This window comes from Zeus faber (genome assembly GCF_960531495.2).
Source record: "Zeus faber genome assembly, chromosome: 7".
NCBI classification, from domain to species: domain Eukaryota; kingdom Metazoa; phylum Chordata; class Actinopteri; order Zeiformes; family Zeidae; genus Zeus; species Zeus faber.
This window is the reverse complement of record NC_137203.1, coordinates 10,951,875-10,972,715: the sequence shown is the minus strand read 5'-3', so window position 1 is coordinate 10,972,715 and position 20,841 is coordinate 10,951,875. Positions and strand designations below refer to the sequence as shown.

The 20,841-nt window shown below is 43.3% G+C and overlaps 1 protein-coding gene across 1 annotated transcript in view; it reads right to left on the bottom strand.

The window, feature by feature from the left end:
* dmxl1 (Dmx like 1) overlaps positions 1–18,869 on the bottom strand; it is a 69,202-nt gene extending 50,333 nt beyond the window's left edge. Inside the window, exons 1-9 of the mRNA XM_080004660.1 lie at positions 18,736–18,869; positions 17,229–17,354; positions 15,224–15,301; positions 13,036–13,114; positions 10,785–10,911; positions 10,480–10,546; positions 9,965–10,146; positions 2,745–2,943; positions 76–256 (exon numbers count right to left, since the gene is read on the bottom strand). Coding sequence (XP_079860786.1) covers positions 76–256; positions 2,745–2,943; positions 9,965–10,146; positions 10,480–10,546; positions 10,785–10,911; positions 13,036–13,114; positions 15,224–15,301; positions 17,229–17,354; positions 18,736–18,822 — 1,126 coding nt within the window. The 5' untranslated portion in view covers positions 18,823–18,869. The remainder of the gene's footprint in view (positions 1–75; positions 257–2,744; positions 2,944–9,964; positions 10,147–10,479; positions 10,547–10,784; positions 10,912–13,035; positions 13,115–15,223; positions 15,302–17,228; positions 17,355–18,735) is intronic.
* Between the last annotated feature and the right edge of the window lie 1,972 nt (positions 18,870–20,841).

The window sequence follows — 20,841 nt, the reverse complement described above, 5'->3', positions numbered from 1 at the left end:
CTAGCTTCTTATCCCTGTATTAAAATGGAATTTGTTTCAGGTATTAGTACAGATGGGTGTGTTTCAGTCTGTAACCTGTGGCAGGGTTGATGCTGGCAGCGATGTGGAAGTGGCAGAGTGCGTTGGTGTGGGGAAAGTTGCTGGTGCTGGACTTGTGGCTATAGTGCCTGCCCTGCAGTTGAGGCAGGCAGCCTGTCACCGAGGGCTGCACAAGACCTCCAAAAGTGGAGGACCGCCATGATTCCTGCAGGTTTACCTGTGAATGGAAAAAAAATAATAATAATAATAATAAAATAAACTCTGTTGCTAATCAACTGTCCAATATCACACAGCATCACATTCAACACGCACTTATGGGCATAATGCACATTTGTTTTCCAGCTTAAATAAGTGAATACATTCCGACTGGAACCATATATGCGGCCATATCCATGTGTCTGTGTTTCACATGACATCATGATTTGAAGACAGTGAATACAGAGTTGAAAGTATAACGTCCTCTGAGATATGTGAAACTACAAATTGTACTTCTACATCATGCGACTGCGCTCACAAATGCAATGAGAAACTTTATGTCCAGGAACTGGGACCCATTTCTTGCTGTCCAACGAGGTAAAAGACAAAGTTGTTAAAGTAGTCGGTGCTAAATACCACGGAGCTGTCTGGAAGAAAAAAAAATGGCGTCCTTCAAGATTAATCAGGGTTTTATTAAAATAAGTTTCTAACTTTTGTGCAACTGTAGTGTGTAGTATATTGTTGTGTTGAAAGAATCAAAATTCAAACAGAAATGTGTACATTGTTAGAGCCCTACTCCATACACCCCTGATCCGCTTCAAGTGCTTGTGTTTTCTCATCTTTCTTCACCACGCTACTCTTTCCCAGCCTTTTCCATTCAGCGCTCTGATCAACTAACTTGGGGCTTGATTAGTTCAATGAATCTCGGGCAGTCTTGCGCCATTTGCCCACCCTGAGGCATCGCAGAGAATGAAATCCTAAAATAGGCCTTTCTCCCTGTACCACCCATTCACTAGTCTACGAGGAATACAAAGTTAAGAGCTAAAAGAGTGGCTAGTCTATGTAGCACAGTCTGTGATTTCCTATGAATAATTCCACACGTGTGCTCTCTCAGACGGTCCTCAGGGAACAGCTAGGGAATTTGCATACTTATTATTTTTTGTAATTTAATCGGCCCTGAGCTCTTTAATTACCGGCGAGACCCATAGCCTTGTAAACGGCCATAATGATATGACTTTAAGAAATATATTACTAGGCCTATGCTGCTTGGCCACAGCCCCAGGTCAATAAAAGCTTAAAGAGTCACACTAAAGTCAAATTAGGTGTGTCTCTATTTTTCGGTTTTCTGAAAACTCAAACAATATGGTGAGAATCCTATGTCAAAATGATCTCTTGGTCCCTATATGACAGCTTACGTAAAGTAAAGTTACTTAACTTTGCAGTATTTTGATTTTGTTCAAACAATGGCCCTCTTTCAATGAGAATTAACAATTTTTTTTTTTTTTCCCAAATGTTCCAAAACTTTAAAAGAGAGACAATGTTAAAAATGTAATTGTGAGCAAATCATCAGTAAAATGGTCAGAGGGAATGTAATAATGTGGATAATGGGTTTGCAGTGTAATAAACGGGCTAAAACACAATTTGACACCAGTATGGTACTTTAACATAGAACTTTGTTCTGCTAGGAAGTGCAAAAAGCCACAAACACTGGAGAAAAAAAACCAACTGTCAAAAGAACAAAGTTAAAGTAATTGTTTTGAGGTATAGCACAGATTACAGAATCGAGGTCAGTTTATCCTAAGTGAGGTTCCTCTCGAGCCCTACAAAGCTTGGAAAACCATCTTTGTGCCTGATAGGCAATTAATTTTCCCTTTTAACTCCACTAAGCCTTCCCTCCTCTGTGCTTTTTCCATCTAACTTCTCTCCCTTTCATGATCCCTTTCTTATCTCTAGACGACAAAAACGTGCTCTGTTAAAAAGTGGCGAAAAAAAAGCAGCCCTGTTTTAATTTCACAACCAAACAGGGCAAGACAAAGCTTGATGGGGCAATGTTTTTGCACTTCCCTCCATATAAAATTGTGAATATTTTGTTTGCTTTTTAGTGAAAGATTATATTTCTGCAGTGCTACAACTTTGAAAACAAATAACGCTACTGAAGCGGTGTCATCATAATGCTGCAGTTGCACGGGTCTTTGCAACCCCTTCCTCGACCTGCATAAGGAAGCGTCCAGCGAAGGTACAGGGTTAACCTCCAGGGGAAGCAGGGAGACACCGCTGGCTGATTACGTTGACACGGATGAGTAAACAGATTCAGACTGTTTGTCTGCTGCCGACACAGACTGTCCAAACGATGAAATTTACAACTTATGACAGCTCTTTTTTTTTTTAATTTTTATTTATTTATTTATTTATTTTTAGATAAAACGTATGTTTGGTCCATTAAGCAGTAGAATAACTTCCGAGGCAGACTGAGCGGGTCGATGGGCGCGTCGCTGTACTTCCTGGGCGTGCAGTGCCTGGAGCAGATGACCATATAAAGAATTCTGTCACGAGTGGACGTCAGCTTGTGCCGAAAGTAGGAGAAAAAAAATAATAATAAAAAAAACCTACTACGGGGACCTATTACGCGAAAGCGTAATAGGTCCCCTTTTATTAATTTATTTCATTCATTCTGCCACCGCCCTCATTACTTAAAATTCTAGCCCCTGCCACAGTACAATGTGCCCTACCTGTAGCGGTGATCTTCCCGGTGTCCTCTCATTAGAGCCATTCTTCCTGCCAGCAGATCGCGGCGGGTGGCTTTGCTGTCCACTGACATGGTTGTCATGGTGACTGGAATGAAGACTGTCGCCCGGCAACAGAGTCTCAGCCCAGAGACGACACACGCTGTCCTTACAACATGTTAGCAGCACGTTACACACTGACCCTCTGCAAGGAGAAATGAACATAATAAAATTTCAAAGTTAGAGCTAGGTATAAAACATAATGGGTTGATCTTGTAATTCCTGTGGCACGGCTGTGATTCTTATCGAGTCGAATAGGGCAATATAATGTCATAATAGCGACATTGTGATATACTAGATCTGTGATTTTGCTCATCGTAATAAAGTTAAATGGCACATTCTTCTGCTCTTAAAGACTGCATTACAGTAGAGTGAGGCAATTTTCTGAACTTTGTGGACTGCCTTCTAATCAATCCCTCTACCTGCTTGGTCATACCTTTTGTAAAAATGCCTTATGAAAGAAAACAATAATCATCCCAATAATCATATAGTCAAATGATCAATATTGAGGTATTCAATAAAAAAATTGTGATATTTGAGTTTGTCGATATCGCCTATCCCTTGATGGTAGTACTGATTAGTTGGAATTTCAAGACTAGCACCGTGATGCGCAAAAGCAATGAATCATCGCTAAACCATATAGTTTAAATGCTATGTGGTTGAACTGTGAGGTACGACTAGAAGTAAGACGATGGATTTATGAGGGTAAAGTGAGGCCTAACTTTGAGTTTCCACAGTGTTTAGATTGATATTTGTTGTTTCGTTTCCACAGTCAATGCACAACAAATAAAAACATACAACACATCGCTCCTCTCTTTTCAAATGATTCAATACATTTGTTGCGTTATGCCCTAATGATGCAACTTTTTTTTTTTTTTTTTTTTTTAAACCTGTGCTGTCAGCATGCTGGGCATACAACAAAGTATTTATATGCCATTGCATTTAGGACAGAGTTAGTCTGCAAGTAGAGTTCAACTTCTCAACCTGCAATGCAACTCTTTATTTATTCTTAAATCATCAAAAACTGCTGCAATAACTGTCCTGTGGACGACCTGTGGGATGACAAGAGCACAGTTTTTTGTTGAACAGAACCATCATCAACCCCCCCCCTTGGAGAACAATTTTTAAATACAAGACTGTATTTTGGTCTATAAACAACTAATCACTACTCCAAGAGGGGGAGAATCACCACGGGGGAGACAAATAAACAGAAGCAAACAACAATACAGGTACTCCTCACTTAACCACTGAGTTAAGTTCCTAGGACCAGGTCGTTAAGCGAGGACCTGTGTTATTTCACAGTAAGTGGGCATGACAATTGCGAACGCTAGTGTAGTGAATACTGACAGACTGCGGGAACGAGACAGAGTGGTGATGAGATGAGATGTATACAGTGTATATAGTATATAAAGGGTGATGCGCGATGAGATGCTTGATGCTGATATGCCAGGTTGTACGCAGCGCACAATACAGACTGGTCAGAGAGCTGGTCGGAAGTCCGAACGGTCGTTAAACAGGTAGGCCGTAAAGTGAGGAGTACCTATATATGGAAAAACATAAATATAGAAACGTGTGTGTGTGTGTGTGTTGGTGTGAGTGTACGGGACTCGTCCCAATTGGTTCTGGTGCCCTGGCCGGGCACAGCCCCCGACGAGCATAAACCAGTCCTGGAGAGTACAAGGAGACCCTGCATCCCTGAGGCGCACACATACTGTACAACACACCCCCACGTCTAGGCACAAGACGCGGCAGGCGCAGAACCCAGGCCATGGACGGCAGGCACAGACCACAGGCCTGGAGCCAGGTCCCACTCCGACAGACAGACACCCCTTCCGAACCTCACGCCCCCTAGGCGTGCCGGGGGGACCTCCAGGCCCACCAATGCCCCATGCAAAGGTGAGGCCCGCCCTACCACAACTGGCCAGACTTCCCTTTCAGCTGCAAACCCCAAGTGCCCATGCTGATGACGGAACCTTTACAAAGTCTGCATATTACATTCCCCTAGCTTCAATCCGATTTTCTTTGGAAATCCAAAACATTGTCAAACTGCAGAGGTATGGAGTTTTCTGTCTGTTGCCTACTTGCCTTAATGTTTGCAAAATCAACAAGCAAGCATTATGTCATGCTGATGCCAATACTATAAGGAAATAACCTTTTTTCTGCCGCTTTTACTGCAGCCGTAGATAACAAGCAAGCCATAACTATTTTTCCTCACTAGCTAATGGCAATAAACAAACCAAGGGTTACCATTATCAGCGGTTAACACTTGAGAAAGTTAGACAGGCATTGAACTTAAAGGTGCCCCACCCGTGCCCTGAGCGCCCACCCACGTAGCCAAGTGTGCTAGGCACAGGACAACCCGATGTCAGCACCCACCCCTCACACGCCGACGCCCGCAGACAGCCAGATATGTAAGCCCTCCACCACCTCCAGCACCCGCCGCAGAGGAGCCACGCAGCGGGAGCAGGGCCGACAGTGGCCTCGCGCACTGTAACCCACACCCAGGACAGCGAGCAGCCTTCAAGGGGCCCTGGAAAGTACCCAGTGGCAAGTGTGGACAGGGCACCCCTCTCAGGGTGCCCCGATCGCAGAGAGCAACACAGAGAGTTGTGCTCCGTTCCTCTAAAAACACGTGTTTTTAGTTGTTTTATTTGGAGGAACGTCGCACGAGTAGAGATGGGTATCGTTAAGATTTTAACGGTGGTACTACTACTCTTTCCAATACTGCTTATCGATCCGGTACTTAAATCGTTTGTTTTTTTTAAGAGAAAAACAAAAACATATTATAAGCAGAATTAACACAGCTTTATTTAATGCACATTACACATGGAGAGGGGGGGCAATATCTGCGTCCTTGTGTGTGAGTGAGAGCCAGGCAGAGGGAGCCGCCCCCCTCCACACACATCTCCTCAGACAGAGAGCGAGCGAGAGTAAGAGAGAGAGGAGGTCTCTTCTGATAATAGTGAAAATACTTCTTAGACGAATATCTTAATCATGCAAGTTTTAAACGGGTTATAGAGCCTGTGGCGGACAAAGGGGCATGGTCAAGCACCGGCTGCAGATGACAGCACGGCTCCCTTTTCCCGTGGCCACCAAGCTGCCTTGAATTGGCCCAATCAACAACAAGAACAACAACAACAACAACAATCTTTATTTGTCACACAGGACACCACACTACAAGACATGCTTGCACACACACACACGCACATGCTTTGGATGGTGGCCGGTGAAATGATGCCTCTGCATTTAACCCATCCTGGCTGGTCCTTCCTCCGGGGCCACAGCCAGGAGCAGTGGGCAGCATACGTGGACGCGCCGGGGGACCAGGTGATAAGTGTCCATCGCTGGTCAGACGATGATGGGTGCATGTTTTTTTGGGGGGGTTCTTACTGACGTGAGGTGGAGGAAACCCCATGTGAGCACGGGGAGAACATGCAAACTCCACACAGAAAGGCTCCTGTTTGGGAGATAACCCGCCGGAGCACGGTGCCAACAGCACCCCAGACGGGAATCGAACCCAGGACCTTCTTGCTGTGAGGCAGCAGTGCAATGCACTGCGCCACCGTGCCAATCAGGGCCCGTATGGCGCTGATTGGGCCAAATCAGTTTTCTTAATGTTTTGTATGTCTTACAGAGGAGATCGCTAACGGGCTGGCGAGCAGCCCAGGAGTGGAACGCTATTCCTCCTGTGCCCGAGAGGACTATTAGGAACCCTTATATAAATAGATCCTCATAAATAAATATATATAGATAACTGTGGCCTGCGTGTCAACACCCAAAATGAACAATAAAATTCAATCCATGTTCCATGCGCCTCGAAGTCAATCCACAGGCTGTGGAAACGCCTCGACATAGATTTCTCACCTAAACCTCTTAAAAGAATGGAGAGAGGGGGCCTCCGTGGCTCTGGTCACACCGGTCATTGAGCGGGATGAGTTGGGGCCAGAGGTTCAAAAAGCAGCCGATCATACCGCGGCCCTGTTAAGTGACCATCTCTCTCCGTCCCAGAGGGCGGATGTAGCTGCACTTCAGCGTCGCTTCTCTGACGTTTTCTCCTCCCTGCCAGGCCTCACGTCCCTCATACACCACTCGGTGGAGACGACCCCAGGGGTTAAGGTGCGCTCTCGGCCGTATCACCTGCCTGAACACAAACGCAAGATCGTGCAGGCGGAATTAGAGGCCATGCTGGACATGGGCGTAATAGAGGAGTCCACAAGTGACTGGTCTAGTCCCATTGTGCTGGTGAGTAAGCCTGATGGGTCAGTCCGGTTCTGTGTGGACTACCAAAGGGTGAACGGAGTGTCCAAGTTCGACGCCTACCCGATGCTCTGGGTCGATGAACTTCTCGACAGTGGTCAGAGAAGTGCCAGCAGGCGTTTGCGAGGGTTAAGTCAGCTCTCTGTGGGAAGCCAGTGCTGTTTATTCCTAACTTCTCTCTCCCTTTCTGACTGCAGACCGACACGTCGAACAGAGGGCTGGGCACAGTCCTGTCCCAGGAGGTTGAGGGGACCGAGCGTCCGATCCTGCACATCAGCCGCAAGCTCCCAGAGCGTCAAGGTACAGCACAGTGGAGAAGGAATGTCTAGCCATCAAATGGGCAGTCGGTTCTCTCCACTACTACCTCCTGGGACGAGCTTTCACCCTCTGTTCGGACCACGCTCCGCTGCAGTGGCTCAACCGCATGACACAAACGCCCAGATCACCCGGTGATACCTGGCTCTACAGCCCTTTAACTTCCGGGTGGTCCACAGGCGGGCGGCGCAGATGGTCGTGGCTGATTTTCTCTCGCGCTCTGGGGCGGGCGGAGGGGGAGTCGGCTGTTGGCCGGACGGCTCTCCCCGGCCTAGGGCGGACAAAGGGGCGTGGTCAAGCACCATCTGCAGACGACAGCACGGTTCCCTTTTCCTGTGGCCACCAAGCTGCCTTCAATTGGCCCAATTAGCACCCACACGGCGCTGATTGGGCCGTGCGGGCTCCTTCTCCCTCCCTGAACCAATTGTGGGAAGGAACTCCCACAGAGCCTTAATACCATTAACAGTACCTTAACGTCGGAGCTTATATATACTACAGTCTTTATTTATTCAGCCCCAGGCCTGTTTAATACCGGATCTCGGTACCCAACCCTGGGCACGAGCAATCGCTTGTCCCAGGTGTTCAACGGTGCTCAACGTTGCTCAACATTTGCTGACATCGGTGCTCAACGTTTGCTGACACAATTTCTGTCCTTCTCTAGCAGTTAAATGGGTCACCCAAATAAGGCGGTCCATCTGCTACCCTTCGGCCCATAATCAAAAATGTAAATTAGTTACAAAAATATATTTGCATCGGTGCAAAAAGTCATTACTTGGATAGAAGCATTGATCTTGATCAATAACAAGGCTCTATTTTCCAGCAGAACTGGAGCCCATCATGGTATCCACTCTTAATTGTGGCATATTGTATATTTGTTAAAGCAATGCCATTTTAATGTCTGGAATTAACAAATAAAGAAGCTGTTTGCACTATGGGCATAGCAATGCAGCCAAAGTCTTATTTCACAAACTGTAAAATAAGACAACTCAGTTAGTTTATTGTGAGCTGTCTGTTTCCAAAAACAATCCTAAGACAAGCTGTTCAGCTTTGCTGCCCTCCTTTCTTTAAAAAGAAATAAAATTAATACCACCCGCCCATGACAAAATTGCACACAAGTGGAGATCGGTGGAGATCCAGCAACTGGATTGATTAATAATCGCCTCAAATATGTTCAGAAACAGATTTTGGTGGATCGATACAGGGAAATTTACGGAGTAAATACAACAGAACCTGGAAGCCATTCTCAAACGCCGTTGGCTCACAGAACCCGGAACTTGTGCTTAAACCCCATTGCCTCACAGAACTAGGGGCCTCGGGAGGGTTGCACCTCCCATTAAACAGCCTATTTTTAGAACGGGTGGATTAGAAGCATGTTGGAATGGTTCGAATGCATAATCTGAGTGGTATTCCCATCAAAGAAAACTTGCTTTGGGAACCTCAGAGACTCGGTGAAAAGGAGCATAATAGGTCCAATAAGTCCCATAGCAACGGGGAAACGTGCGAGACGCAGCACGGGACAGTGCATTGGAAACTCCACTTCAATTCTCTGATACCTCTTTGCCACTGCAGGCATTGGCACGTGAACAGAGAGGAGGGTCTCACGAAACCCCACTCAATGAAAGTGATAAAAGATACTATGAATCCAAATGAAAGACCCCCATCCGCTCAGCCTTTGCGTGTGAGGACTCAGGCGCACCACCAACTCCGTCCCGTCCTTGGGGTGTATATTTACTCATTTATATAGACTTTTATTGATGTGTTGATTTATTTCATAGGCATATCTATTTTTATTTGCGTACTACAGTACATCCACGTACTCCCTCTTTGTGTGCCCAAGTGAATGAGCTGGGTGCGCTGCTGCTCCATCTGTTGCTCTGCACCAGGTGACTTCTGCTGGACTTTCTTTCTGGGGGACCTTGCCCTACCTATTCTGGCATTATCATGGCATGTGTGAAAAGATGTAAGACGGAAATGTTCCAGAATGCAGCTGCATGTAGCTCAGGAGGTAGAGCTGGTCATCTAGTAATCTAAAGGTTGCTGGTTTGATCCCAGGCTCCTCCTGCTAGCATGCTGTAGTGTCCTTGAGCAAGACACTTAACCCCTAATTGCTTGTGATGGCTGTGTCCGTCGGTGTTTGAATAATTGTAAGTCGCTTTGGATAAAAGCGTCTGCTAAATGTAATAATAATAATAATGCATGTGTAAGTAGTGAAAATCACTGACGGTGCCGGAGAGGTTATCCCCGTAATTTGCTGGGAACTATGGTGTGAATGGACCAAAAACAGCTCTGAGCAGAGAGGGGGCAAGAGTGGCTCTCTCCCTCCACTCCTGTGATCAGTTTCCGAACACGGTGAACTGCACTTAGACGGTACACCGTGCTCAATGCTCTGATTTTTCCTGGCGGATAAAAAAAATAAAAATAATAAAAATAGACTGGAGTTGATTGCCGATTGAATTGTCATTCTGCCCAAGCCTAGCTGCCAGCCTGGACGTCAGTGCCCTTTTCACAGGAAATTCATGGCTTAGTGTTTCATCTGCCATTTATTAACTCATTGTGTGCAAGTGCCTTGAGGAAGCCAGAACAGTTGTTCTCACCGTGGCATGTACTTGCTGGTTTCTCTCCAGGAAAAACCAGTGACAGAGCGCGGGTGGGCCAGGTAGACGAAGGAGAAGGCCAGCTCTCCCTGGGTGCCCTCCGGCTCAGGTGGTGTGCAGAGCCTGGAAACCCCAGACTGCCACTTGCTGGTGCTGTACCACACTTTTACAAGGCAGTCATCCTGTACAAAGGAGAGGGGAAATAGATTTACTGAGGAGAATGCAGAAAGGGGAATGTGAGGGGAAAATAATCTGGGATGTAGAGATCTTCACTATAAAGGCAAAGAATATAACTTGAAAGAGTAGATTATCCCAAGAATATAACAGGGTTTAGCAATTTAATTTTAAGAAAATGCCCCATGACTCCATAGACCATGGTTTTTGTTGCAAATATTCCAATATTGGTTGGAATACAAAAACGGCTATAAAAATGTGTAAAACAAAATGGAGACCATACAGAGTGTTATGAGAATTATTTTTTGACCTTCAGGAGCTGCTGGTCAAAGGCACCTTACCAGTCCAGCCGTAGCAAAGAACTCCCCATCTGGCGAGAACTTCATTAGATTGACTGGAGAGGCTGTTCTACAAGCGAGAAAAAAAAAAAAAAAAAGAAAGTCGTAAAATTGCCAAAACATGGGCTCAGCAGAAAGAAAGGCTCAGACAACATCCTCTGAAATGAAGATACAATTTGAATGCATTTTGTGCATCACTAATGAGAATCGACCATTGAAAATGTTGCCACACAAAACATGACTTTACTGGAACCACATTCAGAGAGCAGAACAATCAAGTCCATCATTTTGAATTTTTTTGGTCTTACTTGCTGTGCCAGATGCACCTCCATGGACAATGAGAGCTGCCTACGGTCCACCTTTCTTCCTTCTCTTCCAACCCATCAACATTAGACCACAACTGGAGGCTACTGGAGCCTATTAAGAGGTTTCTCCCTGGAAGCAAACAGTGTTGGGCAAGTTACTTTTCCAATGTAATTTATAACATATTACTTGTTCCTTGAAATAATACATTAATTTACAATATTACTTTCTGTTTAAGGTAATAAGTTACTTATTACACTATATTTTAAGTTACTCACCAAAATAATAATGATAAAAGGGATGTTATTTTTTGCCAGAGGGGAATGCTGGTAATAAAGGCAAGTGAAGTTGAAATGCGGCTACTCATGCGAGCGGCAAACAAAAAGCAGAAAGCAGCTTGGGTTCGACTCGGTCATCAACCCTCACATTATGTTGTTGCGTTGTGGTAGCAGACGGGCAAATGTTGTAATAATCCATGATCCATCCAACGAGTAATTTCCCTAAGCACCTAGTTCTTCCATCCATGTTCGTTTACACTCGCTCCCACGTTCAGATAACGTAAAATATGGCCGTAACGTAGTTCCGCCACTGATTTGCGACATAGCTTAGGGGAGAGACCGTTTGTGCAGCTGTGCTATCACGTGAGCGTGATCAGATCACGCAACGCATTTGTCACGAGGTACGGCAGATACACGCAATGAGACCATGATTTTGCCGATCCCGGACAGAAACTCAAAATGATCGGACAACGCACAATATCCGTAACGGATAGTAGTTTCATTAGATCAATCAGCCCATCCCTAGTAACGCGCGTTATTTGACATGGCAACTGTAATTATATTGCCCACATTGTATTAGTAATCGACCAACTGCAGACAGGTTTTTGTCAACATTGGGTTTTGCATTTTTCAGAATTCTTTTAGAATTCTGAGGTGTACATATCAAAGAGATTTTTTTTTCGTGCCTGCAATGTCAACTGCCTCCTGTCCTGTCCCTTAATGCACGCATATACTGTATGAGCCGCATAGCCAATGAGGTTTCATTTCAGGCGGTGCCTTGTCATCATCTCGCTGTGTCCGACTGCCATCATGTGCGGGTAAAACCACTCAGTTCTCTACCGTTCTTCAAGCTGAATATGCAATTCATCATGATGAATTTATTAATTCATTTTAGCCTAAATTCACATTTGTTAAAACAACTAATTTTATTATTTTAATAACAACAACAACAGGTGATGGCTTTGAATGTTAGAAAATTTGTTGAATAAATGCTGGTGTAGGCTATAGGCCTAGCCCAAAACAGAGTATAGAAGGAATTTCAAACTTCTGTCTCTGCTCCGCGTAATTGTGGTGCGAAAAGGACACAGCGCAGACACAGTGCCGTGGTGTTGAAAAGGCAATCCATATCTGATGGCATGATTCAAATTACATGGGGGCGGGGGGGTCTGACCCCTCTAATTAAGGTAGTAGGTAGGTTTAAGGACGTAAAAACAACAGATCGGGGGGTTCAAAACATTTACATATCCTTACCTGCAATCGTAAACATTACAATATATTTCCCAAATTCATGCCTGTCCTAAATACGATTTCAAACACCGCTAAAGTGGACCATGTCATTACTCCGAGCATGGCGCTCTGCGGCGGACCCAGACAAGCTGGAGCAGCTCCAGTGGGAGCGGCTCCTCAGCTTTTTTCCCCCAATGAAAGCAAATAAAAGCAACGTGTTTTTGTTGGAGAGTTATTTATTTTACTCCGTTTTGTAATAGAATAAAACAAAAAAAAAAAGCCCAGTACATAACCTCCTCCCAACAACGACTTCTCAGTAAATGCCTCAGACATGTCAACTAGCAAGAAACGGTGTCGTTAACATCCTTAATTAGTAACTCAATAAGTAATTAACTGTAATTAATTAACAGTAATTAACTGCCTCACTGTTAAAAAACAATGCACACTGGCAAATGACAATATTTCACTCCTAAGTCATACAGTGAATTTGACATCATAAAGTCACATTATATGACAATGAATACCATTTTTGAAGTACAGTCAGGAGTTCAAAATAATTTCCAAATGTAAGATGCATTTCCAATACAGATGCCTGCTAACATTGTTAGTTTTGGCATCTAAAAAATATATACATAACTCAACGTTACTCAAAATCTCTCTTTTTCAAGTTGGAAGTTGTTTTATCAGTTTAATTTATGTTAAAATCTGCTGTGTTTATATTACACAAGATGTATTACTGGATCAACAGTACCTGTGGGGTGCCACGCAAGGTTCCGGACTATCAACTGTAAAATGATGTGGCCACTTTTCTGCCATTGGTAGTTCAGTTTCTGTACACAGTAAGGTAAAAAAGGAAAGAAAAAATAGAACATGTAAGACAACAGTCAAACATTCTGTACTGATAAAGAAATAATTCATACATTCAGGGTGACTGCAGATATTAAAGTAAAATTTTATACATTTTATAGATTTCTTTTAAGACAAATTTTAACAAAACCTGAGACAGATTTCTGCCTGTCCCGACATTCTTTTCTGGACAGGTTCTGATCAAATTACCTTCTTTTCATGGTCCATTTCATGGTGTCAGATGTGGCATAAACAGTGTAATCCATCTCCCCGATTGTGAATTTCAGTGTTATTTTCAGTTCCATTGCATTGTTTTTTTTTTGTTTTGTTTTTTTCATCCATAGATACTTCATCATTTAAACAAAAAAATGTGTTTAAGCTGAAGAGCTTTGCGTCCAAAGGATATCAATTTAAGGGGCGAAACAATCCACAACAATATACACACTGTCCAGGAGCCGAGTCTCTCCGCTGCTTTAAGGTCCAGCAATGTTACAGATTCCGTGTGGGAGACCAGCTTACACTACACTGCAGTAGAAGCAGCGTGGAGTATCCATGCTGTGCACCCGTGCACCGGCTGGTGCAGGCACCGGTCTTTCAGTGACGGGGAGCCGGGACCGGCTTTGGGCAATGCTGGGGTGACTGAGACGGACAGGGAGCGTGGGGGTTCTCCGCTGTGCTCCCCAGGTGTCATCCCAACACTCAAAACATTTGATGGTCCCCCATGCGGAAGAAAGTCAATAACTTCTGATTTTGATTATGGATTCTAAATCAGATATGAAATGATGGAATGACAAGGACATTCCTGTCTATTTATATGGCAACGTCTGGAACTTCAACGCGCATCGCATCGTGCCAGTAAAAGGGCCAAAGTTAGCGGGTCGAACTGAGTGTCCTGATCACATCAGAGCAAATCAGAGGTGGAGCCGATTAAAACCTGTGTCTATTGCAGGGTAATTTGACACAGGACTGAAACCCAGGTGTTACCTTTCCCACAGATGACAAATGCCGGATGTTAGTGGGTGTTACCGGTTTTTGGTGCAGTGGGAAAGGGATATTTGTTAAGGAACTGTCCCACTCTGTCCCGTTCTAAACAAAAACCCAGTGTGTCACCACTGTCCCGAGGCGCGTCACACTGTCTCCCCGTTGCTTTCTCTTGCTATGGGACTTAATTTAGTAAAAACTGGATGCTTCTTTGAAAATACTTTACTTATAAATAGTAAATATACCGCACTTCTATAACAGGGAGAATATTTCCTGACCAGAGTTTAATATGACTATTTTTATAATTATGTTACTATGTTTATAATTTTTTTTCCCCCCATTCATTTTTTTTTTTTTTTTTAAACAAAGATGTTTTTTGATTCCCCGTTGACATTTGATTTTATAATTATTTTTTTCAATAAGTGCACTGCAGAGAAAATGCAGACAATAACAGTGTTCATAGTTATATAATAACATGTTCATTTTAAGTTCAGTAATTTTGTCTTTCATTCGCTATTATCAAATTGTTGTATTTTATCAGATGCAAAAAAAACCTAAAAACCAAACAACATGATATTGGCGTTATATATGTTTAAACAAATATTGTTTCACAAATACAAAAGTCGTATTAATCTTAAAAGATATTAGAAAGTAAAATTTAATACATTTCTAAGATTTCTTTTGAGACCAATTTTAACAAAACCTGAGACAGATTTCTGCCTGTCCCGACATTCTTTTCTGGACGGGTTCTGATCAAATTACCTTCTTTTCATGGTCCATTTCATGGTGTCAGATGTGGCATAAACAGTGTAATCCATCTCCCCAATTGTGTATTTCAGTGTTATTTTCAGTTCCATTGCATTGTTTTTTTTTAATCCATAGAAACTTTTAATCTTAAAGGAAAGAAATCATTGAAAAATCGAGTGGTAATTGGAAACATTTAAACTGCTTGACCGCCCCACTTTAATCAAAGATGACTAATCTAGTGTACTCAAATGAACCAAGATCTTCTTTATTTGAACTGTCAGAGAAACATCCAAGAAACAAAAGGTTTATTTACTTGCCTTCATGAATACTTATAGTCTATCTGGAAGGTAAATAAGGCAACTCACTGTTGGTGATCCGGCCTTCTGATCCGGGAGCTCCACAGGCTCAAACACACACACAACACTTCCATAGGAGGCTGCAATCTGTCAGTGGGAAACGGCAAGGACAACATGAATTAGATAAAATAGATTTGAAACAAGGTTTTGCTCGATCAAGACGTGCACGTTAACCGTGAAATTCTTCGAGGATCACAATGCAGAGACTGCAAAGCCAATTCAAAGTCTGTAAAAAAAAAAAAAAAAAAAAAAAAAAAGTAGAAAATGGGAATTTCTACCCTGAAATAAGACAACATGAGTGGTTTACACTGACGTTTGAATGAGTGGTTTCTTTGAGAAGAGGTCGTTACAAAATCATTTTGACAATATAATTGCCTTTATGTTATTGATGTACATTTGTAGCTATACCTACAGCCAATACTTAATACAAGCCCAAAAAAAATAAAAAAATCCTTTCAGTACTTTTAATCATTTATTATTCCCCTGTTGATTTAACATTGTCTTGAGAGCAGTTTGTCATCCTCCCATTAACATGTTGATTAGAACTACATCCCCACATACTGAATACAGGAGCCAATTTTATTATGTTAAATAGACTGACTGACTAAACATTAGGTAGCAGAAAACCGAAATAATGAGCGTTATACAGTCCACGACCTTGAATAATACAAGTTGTGTCTAATGAGGTAAATAATATGCCAACTGTCATGGATGTTCAACATCATGGAGTGAGTCTCACACACACACACACACACACACACACACACACACACACACACACACACACACACACACACACACACACACACACACACACACACACACACACACACACACACACACACACACACACACACACACACACACACACACTCTTTCCTCTCAGGCTCATGACAAGAACACAGCCATTAATCATTGGCTGCAGAACTCATATGTGGCCTCTTGTTTTCCCCCACTTTTAGGGTCCTGCTCTTTTAAAATTCTGCAGCAATATCTCCTATACCAATATCACTTCACTGGCCCCTGGTGCAATACAGAGTCAATATCAAAGTACTAGTGATTGTTTGCAAGACTGAATAGTTTGACTGCAGGATACGCCTCTGACCTATCGCTGGCTATAAACCAATCAGACATCTCAGATCACCAGACGCCGCTCTCCATACTGCACCTAGAATAAAATCTAAATCTAATCACGGGCCATTCAGTCACTGTGCTCCTACACCCTGGAACCGTATCTCTGTATTCATTCGACATCGAGACCGTAACCACACAGAACTTTTCCTGAATATTTTCTCTTGGAGCTATACATTAGTTCTTTGGTTGAAAGACCAATGCGTACATTGATTGAAAAAGGTGACATGAAATAAAAAATAATAATGACTCGGCTGAATCTTGATTTGACGCTGGCTAGGTCCTTTAGGGCTTTGGTTAGTTAATCTGTGTGCACTGTGTGTGTGTGTGTGTGTGTGTGTGTGTGTGTTTGCCATCACCTGTATATGTGTGTGCGTTAGCTGTTGTAGGAGTACAGTAGGCCAGTTACAAAACAATCTTTTTTCGTGAATGACTGTTTTATGTGTCTATGGGTGGGATTTATAAATGCTATATTTTAATATGTGAGGGTGGGGGCGGTTATTCTGTACTTTGCAAATCTGTAGATAGACAGACTGTTATTGAAACGTGACCGATTAGGTTCAAAAGGTCCGGTAAAATACATTTCCGGACACCGGACAGTTTTGCGACAGCGGTGTAAAAATGATATTGTACTCAGAAACTGTAGGGGCGCCAAATCCCAAATACCAAGAGTTACATAGCACAGCTTAAATGTAAAGCACTTTCATCTGCATGTTGTGTACTAAAGGTGCCATATAAATAAAAGTTGATTATTATTATTAGCTACCACAGAAATGACAGTGAGGATTACATGCCAGTGATACTAGCACGAACCTCACTGGTACCGAGTGTGCACACCAGCCTGGGGAATAAGCTGTATGGACAAGACCTGCGTTACTCTTACCTGTCCTCCCTGTGAAGAGCAATCCACACAGCCCACTTGGATGTTGCCATGCTTTGCCCCTGGGATGATCTGCAGGCGCTCAAAGTCACTTCCCAATATCACAACATCACAGCCAGATGCGTAGGCCTGTCATGAGACAAGGGGAGAGGAAGTCTGGTGAGGATGACAATTACACCCGCTCAATGACAACATGTGAAGAAGGGTCACATGGTCGCAACTGGATACTTAAAACTGGGCCAGTATCGCATCATCACAACGGCCATCATATGATAGCTGGGAGTACAGGTAGAACAGATAGATGCTTGCATCACAAGCTATTATACACTGACTAGTATCCAGAGATCTGCCCTTCAGATCGTGTCCTCTAGGACCAGAGCTTGCACAGTCATCCAGGACTGATGCTGTATTCAAAGATTGACCTAAGCACTTGGCTGGTGGGCCAATGGTATTTCTGCCACATCCTGGGCCAGTGGTCTATAACTGCTTTTTCAAAAAAAAAAAGTTTAACTTTTAACACCTTAAACTAGCCCAATGTGGCAGTAGAATCCATGAGTCCTCCATGTTACCGAAATGTTCCATTTCTATGGAAATCTTTTCTCATTGTCAACTCCTGATATTTCAACCAAGAATCATTGTATGTTAATTGTTTAACTTGTTACCCACTGAGGACAATGTAGTAAGAGCTGCTGCTGATCAGAAACCAGGATACTTGATAAGCTTGGTATCACAGCATATCATGATAATAATACACACAAAAGAGAGTATCCATAAGAGAGTGTCTGTTACGCACGGCACATTACACATGGTGCTACTTTTGTTTTGTCAATATGGAACAGTATAAAATAAAAAAGCCTTAATCGAAAATTTATTTATTTATTTATATATATATATATATATATATATATATATATATATATATATATATATATATATATATATATATATATATATATATATATATATATATATATATAAAAATAAGTGTGGCGGGCCAAAGGGGGACAGTCAAGCTGCTGCAGACAGGCAGTGAAGCCTCTCATCCCTGGGCCGCTCAGCTGCTACGGATCGAGCGAATCCGTGGAGCCCCTCCGTTGATTCGCCCAATCTGCAGCAGCTGAGCAGCCCTGGGATGGGAGCCTGCACCACCTGTCTGTAGCGGCGCTTGACCAGACCCCCTTGGCCCGCCACAATAAGGTTTTAAATACTATTATTATTTTTTTTATACTTGCAGGAACAGGGCAAGGGGACGCACAGCGGAGCGCATCGCTGCCGTGCCTATGGGAGGGGCCCCTAGCGGCCACTGGCCCCCAGAGCAGTCGGACCGGTTGCACCGTCACCGACAGTTAGGCCACTGAGTATGATAGGTGCATATAATGTTAACAAAGTCCTTGTAGCGAGACACCAAGACACCTTCCCACATTTTTTGTGTTCAGAAAGTGAGCATTCCTTCAACAAATGTCTACAAACGGCTGAGTGGGAAAGAATTGCAGAGCTGGGAGTATCTCACCGTGAATGGCACATTGTTGACACTCCCTACGGAAAAACAGTTGTCTCCAGGGTTGACAGCACCCGTGAGGACTTGATGGAGATTCATGGTTCTTGCTTTTAGCTGTTAGTCGTTTCCACCTCCTTTCTCACACAATCCTGTCAACATTTGTGATTTCCATGGGAAACCAGTGTAATGATACGGTCATCTTGGCGTAGTAGATCTTGTACATTTCCTGTACAAAAAAAACAGACAGAGTAAATTAAGTTAGCAAGTTATACAGTGAAAAACTGAATATATTTCAGCCTCATTTCAAGTCTCTCCATGTAGTCACATAAAAGTAGGCTACACGTTGTCACAAGGAGACCCACAAAAAACTATATCGAATACAAAAGCAACAGTACGACAAGTGTCACAACGCATTGGGAATATTCTAAAGACAGTATTTGGTTTGCATGTTGAATTGAGTGGAAGCACATTTGTAAGCTTGATCAAACCATTAAGCTATGCAAAATATGTTCCATTTCCCTAAACTGGCAGTACATGTCTTTCATTATCCTACTGTTTCAATGAGTAGGTCAGGTCACGCAAGTACACCAAATGGGTCACAACAGGACATAAAGCACCGAGTGGTGGTGTTACTTTAGTCGAAAATCCACTCCATGACTGATGTATTGTCTCGCAAATACAGGTAGGGGCAATCAGGGTTGGCTGACATGCAGTAAATGAACTACATTTTGCCATCAAAAGAGGCCTGGTTTTTTTTTGTGGAAGTGTATCTCAACGTAGGGTGCTGGGAACACCCAGGGGTCCTCATAAAGGTCCCAGGGGGTCCATCAAAAATCTCAGAGTGGGGTTCGAGACAAAACCTTATCAAGTGGGATTTGTGGCCTTTTAATGCGTATTGAATCACCAGACACCCTAGAGTCTGTAAGGGATACAGTCATAAGTATGTATTATAGGTTGTCTTCGCTTCCTATAAAACAGGACTTTCCCCAGTTAGCAGCAGAGTTGTGAGCAAAGTAAAGAACCGACAACACAACACACACTCAAATGCTGTTGACTTTCACGTCACACCCTTAAGTCCTGCTCATTTCAATGTTAGTGTTTGACATATTTCAATTTATTTGCCGTGCCCTGCTAAACTTTAGTTTTACGGCCACTCTGTTTTAATAGATCCTGTCTCTTTTTTTGTGCCACATGTCTGTTTGTGAAGCACTTTATAACAGCGTGTTCTAAAAACAAAAAAACAAAAAAAAAAAAGGTGCTATAGAAAAACAAATATTTACTTACCCGCAACTCTTGTGCAAATTTGACAATTAAGGTGCAATGGTTTGGTCCGCTTTGTTGCAAAACACCAATAAATGCGCATATACTAGAAATTCGGGTTGAATTGAAGTCTGTGGAGAGTCATGTGATAAGGTTCAACATTCCCACAAGTAGTGATGAAAGCTTTGGCTGCCTTTTTGAGATTCGGTCCATGAGGAATCACTCAGTAAAACGATCAGTTCGGTTGTCGGGCTCTCGGTTCATTTCATTCGGTTGGCATGACGAAATGCACGGGCGTTGGTTTAAACGGGAGGATGCAAACTGTGCGGATGCCGGAATTTGGGGCTGAAAACCGTCATTTTTGTCAGAGAAAGTATCATTTTCTTCTGCAGGAATGTGAAGGTTTCTTCCAGCAGGTGCGGTGGGGGGGGGGCGACGATGGCGAACACAGATCACAACACAAACCAGATGATGCTGATGCAGCGTCACGTGTTGCCGTTCTCCCGTTAACATTTTTTTTTTTTTTTGGGGGGGGGGGGGGGTAAAGTTTAAGTGTAAATCACTTACATTCATAACGAACTCCGCAAAATTCCGTTGCCCTTTAATTCAGTCCTGGGTGATTACCTTCCGCTTGGCTCGCCACACTCCCGACTCATTTAAAGGGGTCGTTCGCCGGGAGCGACTCGTTCGCGAGTCTTGCATCTCGACCCATTATTTCGGTTAAAGAACAGAATAACATCGCAATGGCGTTATGTCAGCCACATAACAGCGTGAGAACGAGTCTGCGGGCTGCATTAAACAGGTTCGGCCTCTCAATAAACACACTGTCGGCACACCGTCAGCGGTAATTAAGACAGA